Source organism: Oncorhynchus masou, chromosome 13 (assembly GCF_036934945.1).
Source record: "Oncorhynchus masou masou isolate Uvic2021 chromosome 13, UVic_Omas_1.1, whole genome shotgun sequence".
Lineage (NCBI taxonomy): Eukaryota > Metazoa > Chordata > Actinopteri > Salmoniformes > Salmonidae > Oncorhynchus > Oncorhynchus masou.
In genome coordinates, this window is record NC_088224.1 from 60,168,380 (window position 1) to 60,174,559 (window position 6,180).

Here is a 6,180-nt window from a genome sequence, read left to right on the forward strand (position 1 = left end):
TTTTACCACAAGTCGAATATGATTTGCTAGTTCATGATGGTCAGCCAGAGGGATGAATAGCAAAACTTTAAATCACCTCATTCTAAACATCAGTAGCCTAGCTGCAGCTCCTCATTACAGATGTATGGCAGCACCACTCGAGGGGGTGCGCGCTACCCGGGCTTCGTTGGCTGTAATAACTAGGCTACCATGACCAATGATTTCTGACATTTGAAGAGGGTCTCTCGGCTTGCTCACTGAATAGTAGTCTTTAAAAGAAATGTGCTTGATGACCCATTAATTTATTGGATCGACAGGCTCACCAACAATACCAGTCGCTCCCATTTTCATTGTAGTTTCGAGTATTATTTCCAGGTCAAAATGTCAGTTTCCTGTATGGCTTGTTTGTAGGCTTCTAAAAATGGCCGGTGATGGAGGCGCTCTGAAGGATATCAATGAGATTAAATCCCAGTTCAGGACTAGAGAGGGTTTTTACAAACTACTGACCCTCTCGGATTCACAACAACGAGGCGGACTACCTCGGGGTCTGTCCGCAGGTACCACGGTGGGCCCCGGGGGTGGACCGGGTTCGATACCCGGTGTAGGTGTGGTGCAGGGGCCCGGAGCTGCCTCCAGCAATTCCGCAGCCAACTCCTCTCCAGCGGGATTCCTCCCTCCCGTCAGGGTCTCCATGGTGAAGCTTCAGCCGGAGGACCCGAGCGAAGAATCCGAGAGAGTGTGTTTTAACATCGGAAGAGAGCTTTATTTCTACACCTACACAAATATAAAGAAAGTAAGTTGAATAACGGAGCTTGCAATTAATTGACGACTGAGATTGATTATTAGCTAACGTTAGCCACGTTCGTTTGAGGCAATCGAATCATCGTGCATTCATTATTGTCTTGCTAAGCATCAGTAGACCACGGAAAATGTTGCATGCAAGTAAAGTCGTGTAGACCGTGTGGCTGGAACGCAACAATGTTGCAACATTTCAGAAATACAGTTTCAAGAATGTAGCTGCAGTGATGTTACAAGTAGCGTGTCATTTCTGTGACAGCAATTGTTTGCATCCGGTTTTACACACCTCAATCGTGGTTTTGAATTCCAAAAATGCCTGAATGTGGAAGAATCTCAATATAAAACACGTATTTCCTCTATTCTGCCATATTCAAATGTATTTTTAACATGCACCAAATTGAACTTCCACAAAGGGGACAATCACTGAAATAGAACATAAACTGGGAAACATTTTTGCAAAGGCTCTTTTGAATGACATTTACTGTCACTTGTTCTTTCTAAAAGCTGCTTTTGCCTAACTCTCTTCCCCTCTGTGTTGTCTGGGTAGGCTGTGGACCTCAGTAAACCCATAGACAAGCGTATCTACAAGGGCACCCAGCCCACCTGCCATGACTTCAACCAGTACTCTGCCACAGCAGACAGTGTGGCCCTCATTGTGGGCTTTTCAGCAGGCCAAGTTCAATACCTGGACCCCATTAAGAAGGAGACAAGCAAGCTCTTCAATGAGGAGGTGTGTGCGTTTGTCTGTTCGTCCGCCTGTCTCTGTCTTATTGTCTGTGTTGGGGGGGGGGGGGGGGGGGTGAGCTATAGCCTATGTCTGTGTTGCCATTTGCTTTATTTCATAGGAATATTTGGAACACTGAAAATACTTTTTTTAAGAGCTCTTTTGAAGTATTGCCAGCCTTTTTGGAGAATAATGTTCTTAAAGGTCCAATGTACCATTTTTATATGAATATAAAATTATTTCTGAGTAACAATTAAGTACCTTACTGTAATAGATTTCCATTAAAATGGGTAGAAACAACAAAACATTCTAAAGCAAGAATTTTGCTTGGACTGTCTGGAAGGGGACTGAGTGGAGAGGGTAAATTTGAAAACCAGTAGTTATTGACAGAGAGGTTTGGAACTCTCTGTTATTGGCCTACTAACCAATTTTGTGAATGCTGATGTCACCATGGAAAACTGAAACTACAGCACATGCAAACCTGCTGATTAGAAGGTCTGTAGATTGTATTTTCAACCAGCAACTATCAGGATTTTTTACATTGATAAAATGTTTAATCAGCTGTTGTACAATATGATATTAAACACATGAAAAACAGATTTTTGGCTGCACTGGGCCTTTAATTAAATTCAGAAGCTGGAGTGTGATAATGATCAAGTGTACTTTTCTTTGCCTTTGCTTGGTTTCTGTTCTAAGTCAATGAACCTCCTCCGGAGCACTGGATCTAAATCCACTCCCTCTGCTGTTCTACCTCTGTCACAGAGCTCAGATATACCAACATTTTCATATCAAATCCAACTTTTGGAGTGTAGAGCTTAAAGCTTCACTGTCCAAATACTGAGTGCACTCTAGGTCTGGTTTTTCAGACACATATTAAACCTAGTCCTGGACTAAAAGCACTTTAGGAGGACATAGAACCACTAACAGTTCAGATTTTAGTTAGTTGTTGTGACAGTTGCCATACTCTTTCAGATACATCTCCTACCATTGTCGCTGAAAATAGCATATAAGCGTGTCTCATGTTCCTGTGTTGCTAATATAAACATCTTATTATCCTCACACCCCATGTCACCTTTCAGAGGATGATAGACAAGTCCAAGGTAACCTGTCTGAAATGGCTGCCCAAGTCAGAGAATCTGTTCCTGGCCTCATACGCCAGTGGTCACCTCTACCTCTACAACGTGGAGCACCCGTGTGGCACCGCCGCCCCGCAGTATTCCCTGCTCCGCCAGGGCGAAGGCTTTGCCGTCTACGCCTGCAAGACAAAGACGCCCCGAAACCCGCTGCTGCGCTGGGCCGTAGGAAACGGAGGCCTTAATGAGTTTGCCTTCTCGCCGGACGGTGTGCATGTGGCGTGCGTGGGCCAGGACGGCTGCCTGCGTGTCTTCCACTTTGACTCCATGGAGCTGCAGGGCGTGATGAAGAGCTACTTCGGCGGCCTGCTGTGCGTCTCCTGGAGCCCCGATGGCAAATACCTGGCCACGGGTGGCGAGGACGACCTGGTGACGGTGTGGTCGTTTACGGAGAGCCGTGTAGTTGCCCGGGGACACGGCCATAAGTCCTGGGTGAATGTGGTGGCCTTTGACCCCTTCACCACCAGCCTGGGGGACGAGGAGCCCATGGAGCTGAGTGGCAGCGAGGAGGATCTACAGCAGGGGCCGCTGCACTTTGGCCGCGTGCGCACCAGCAGCACGCTGTCACGCCTCTCCCGCCACAGCTCCAAGGGCGGCTCGCCCTCCGTCACCTACCGCTTCGGCTCGGTGGGCCAGGACACCCAGTTCTGCCTGTGGGACCTGACGGATGACGTGCTGTACCCGCGGCTGCCTTTGTCCCGTGCCCTCACCAACACCTTCGGTCCCACCATCCCCTCCTCTGTCAGCGGCACCATCAACAACACTACAGACGGAGGGAGTGGAGGGGTCGTAGGCGGGGTAGAGGGCCACCACCACCCCACCACTAACCCCCACCAGCCCCCCACCATGCCCCTGCCACTCCCCCGCTCCCTGTCGCGCTCCAACTCCCTCCCGCACCCCGCCGTGGCCAATGTCTCTAAGGGCCAGAGCACAACAGAGGGCGGGGGAGGGAGCGGAGGGGGCAACGTCACCCCCTTCAGTATCGGCCGCTTCGCCACGCTCTCTCTGCAGGAGCGGAAGTCGGACAAGTCTGGAGGGAGTGGGGTGGGCGGGGAGAAGGAGCACAAGCGCTACCATAGCCTGGGAAACATCAGCAAGAGCAACGACAAGATCAATGTAGCGCCACGCAGCAGTCGCCTGGACGCCGCCAAGGTCCTAGGCACCACCCTGTGTCCACGGATGCACGAGGTGCCCCTGCTGGAGCCCCTGGTGTGTAAGAAGATCGCCCACGAGAGACTGACCGTGCTGGTATTCATGGACGACTGCATCATCACCGCGTGCCAGGAGGGCCTCATCTGCACCTGGGCACGGCCTGGTAAAGTGGTGAGTCCGGTGCGTAACGTTATGGCAGCGAAACATCTATCAATGAATAATACTCTGTAGGCTGTCCTATCAGCTTTCAGTGGAGTAGTTTATACTCCAAGTTATTTGAAAGGACTTCTGCTCTTGAGTATTTATGGATTACTTGTCATGAGTCTAAACTTTCTTCCTTTCTCTCTCTCTTTCCCCTCCCTGACACTGCCTGTCCCCTCCTCCAGAACTTGACAGCACAGAACGGGAACTCTCCCAGTGGCACGGTAGTATAGCTGGAAGTGGAACTTTGCACTCCCTCCTCCCCCCACCAAACGCCCATCATGGCTGAAGAGGGGCCAGCATCTGCATCCGATCATCACAGTATTGCACCCCTGATGTACCCCCTTGCTTCTCACCACTTCTCTTTAGAAAGACTACAAAGCAACATGTGGACCGTCCCTCTTTTCCCAGAAGCATAGAGAAGGCAGACTCCTCTCCACCCTGCTAACACTACAAAAGTCAGTCATTTTATTTATTTATTTTACCTTATCACAAGACTGAAGTAATTTATATTGTACATAATTATACAAATACTCTATAAATTCAGAGGATAAAGAGTATTGAAATAATGACTCAAGCGAGTGAAAAAAATTAAATAATATTACTATATGTAGATCCTATATTGTACATAGCGACACAGTTAACATTGAATGTCTGCAGTTAGGGACCTGAAGATGTATTGTTTTTGTTTGATAGAGGTCCTTGATTTGTCGTGTCCCTTGAAGCAAACTGGTTTGGTTTGTCGATAAAGATGGACACATTTAGGGTCTTCGGCATCAAAGACTTGACCCTCGTGCAGTACAGAGAGCAATCTTCCAATGGCTGCTACTGCACTCTTCAGCTGAGACTGTCTGCTCCCAGGTATTCTTGTTCCTAACATGACAGCACAGAGTGACACACTGTACACAAGTATGCTTTCAATCAGTATAGCTTCCAATAGGCTCCATTCCACTCACACCTGCAATGCCTCTTGCAAGATTTTGCACATTCGACAGTCATAATTTTAGCCCACAGAAAGAAACTAGAGGCAGTTTGTCTTGTTGTGATTTCTCTTTTGTGTTATGTTAATTTATTTCAAGCTACTGATTCTAACTGGACTGTATTATTTGTGCATTCTCTGTATGTGATATCCATGATATTCTACCAAACTGTGGGCCTTGGATCAAACCATTGTTTTACCTAGAAATGATTTTGTGTGGATTTTAAGGTTAGGTGTGCTGAAAGGCATGCGACAACAAATTAGTCAAACCTACTAGTGTGATAACACCAGACTAGAAATGGTGGTGGACCAACAACAAAAAATGTGTGGAGAAGAAGTGACTGTGTTTTAAGATCTGGCCAGATAAGAACACTTGGTAACAGAAAAGTTTACTCTGGCAAGTTCAAGGGCCTACCATCTTATTAGTGTATGTCCTAATAACAGTTGTGAAATAGCAAAAGGTGACACTAAAACCAAGACTCAAATCATTTAATGTACACTGAAGACTACCAACTGACAGAATGCCTTGTTCAATACCGAAAGACAATGGGAACTAACCATTTTATGCCAAGGGAAGAAAATCCATTCCATTAGTTTCTCTTTTTGACCGTTTACAACAGACCATAGCATGTAATGTTTAATTCAGTGTGCATTATACATATGCCTGAGGTGATTAAGTTAGTGGCAAATGATATCACAGTATCAAGTTTGTATATGTAGATCTGTTAATAAAATTCTAAACCCAAATGCTACCTGTTATTCTCAGGCTATCTCCATCGTATTGATTTGCAATAGGAATATCTGAATCTAATTGTTTTTTATTATATATATTTTTTAGTTATAAATACTCCAGGTTAATTATCACAAAATATAGGTTTATCTTGTCATCCAAGATCTATTCACTTGTTACCAAAGTTTAAAGTTTTATTTTCCATGACTTTGATAAATGTGCAGATTTATGTTTCTTGAACATTGAAACCCTGTTGTGATTTTTATCATCTCCGGCACCCAGAACATTTCACTTGTGCTACTTAATGTATTTGTTAAATCTTGCATGCCAAATTTTGAGTTAAAAACATGCCAGAGAATGGTATCTGGTAGGGAAATATTACATTTAAAGAAAGAGCAATAATGTAACATATATGTTTGAGTTTTCTTGTAAGTGTAGACGGCACTGAGTTTCATTTCACTGGGCTATAACGAACACTTTTTTC

The 6,180-nt window shown here is 45.7% G+C and overlaps 1 protein-coding gene across 3 annotated transcripts; it reads left to right on the forward strand.

Moving 5' to 3' along the window:
- The first annotated feature begins 227 nt into the window (after positions 1 to 227).
- LOC135552737 (WD repeat-containing protein 20-like) lies at positions 228 to 5,723 on the forward strand. Of its 3 annotated transcripts, XR_010457495.1 has the most exons (5): positions 228 to 772; positions 1,325 to 1,507; positions 2,581 to 3,966; positions 4,173 to 4,445; positions 4,684 to 5,723. XR_010457495.1 is itself a non-coding variant. In XM_064984548.1 (4 exons), the coding sequence occupies exons 1-4, from the start codon at positions 401 to 403 to the stop codon at positions 4,218 to 4,220; spliced, it is 1,989 nt and encodes a 662-aa protein (XP_064840620.1). In that variant the 5' UTR covers positions 228 to 400; the 3' UTR covers positions 4,221 to 5,723. The 3 variants fall into 3 exon arrangements, 2 of the variants coding, with proteins under 2 accessions (XP_064840620.1, XP_064840621.1); XM_064984548.1 differs by having other exon boundaries at positions 4,173 to 5,723; XM_064984549.1 differs by having other exon boundaries at positions 2,581 to 3,957; positions 4,173 to 5,723.
- Positions 5,724 to 6,180: the final 457 nt, after the last annotated feature.

Bases quoted from the DNA above. Each gene is read 5' to 3' on its own strand.
- LOC135552737 (XM_064984548.1), top strand. From the start codon at position 401: ATGGCCGGTGATGGAGGCGCTCTGAAGGATATCAATGAGATTAAATCC. The intron at 1,508-2,580 runs GTGTGTGCGTTT...GTCACCTTTCAG, and splicing joins GCAAGCTCTTCAATGAGGAG to AGGATGATAGACAAGTCCAA. The intron at 3,967-4,172 runs GTGCGTAACGTT...CCCCTCCTCCAG, and splicing joins CTGGTAAAGTGGTGAGTCCG to AACTTGACAGCACAGAACGG.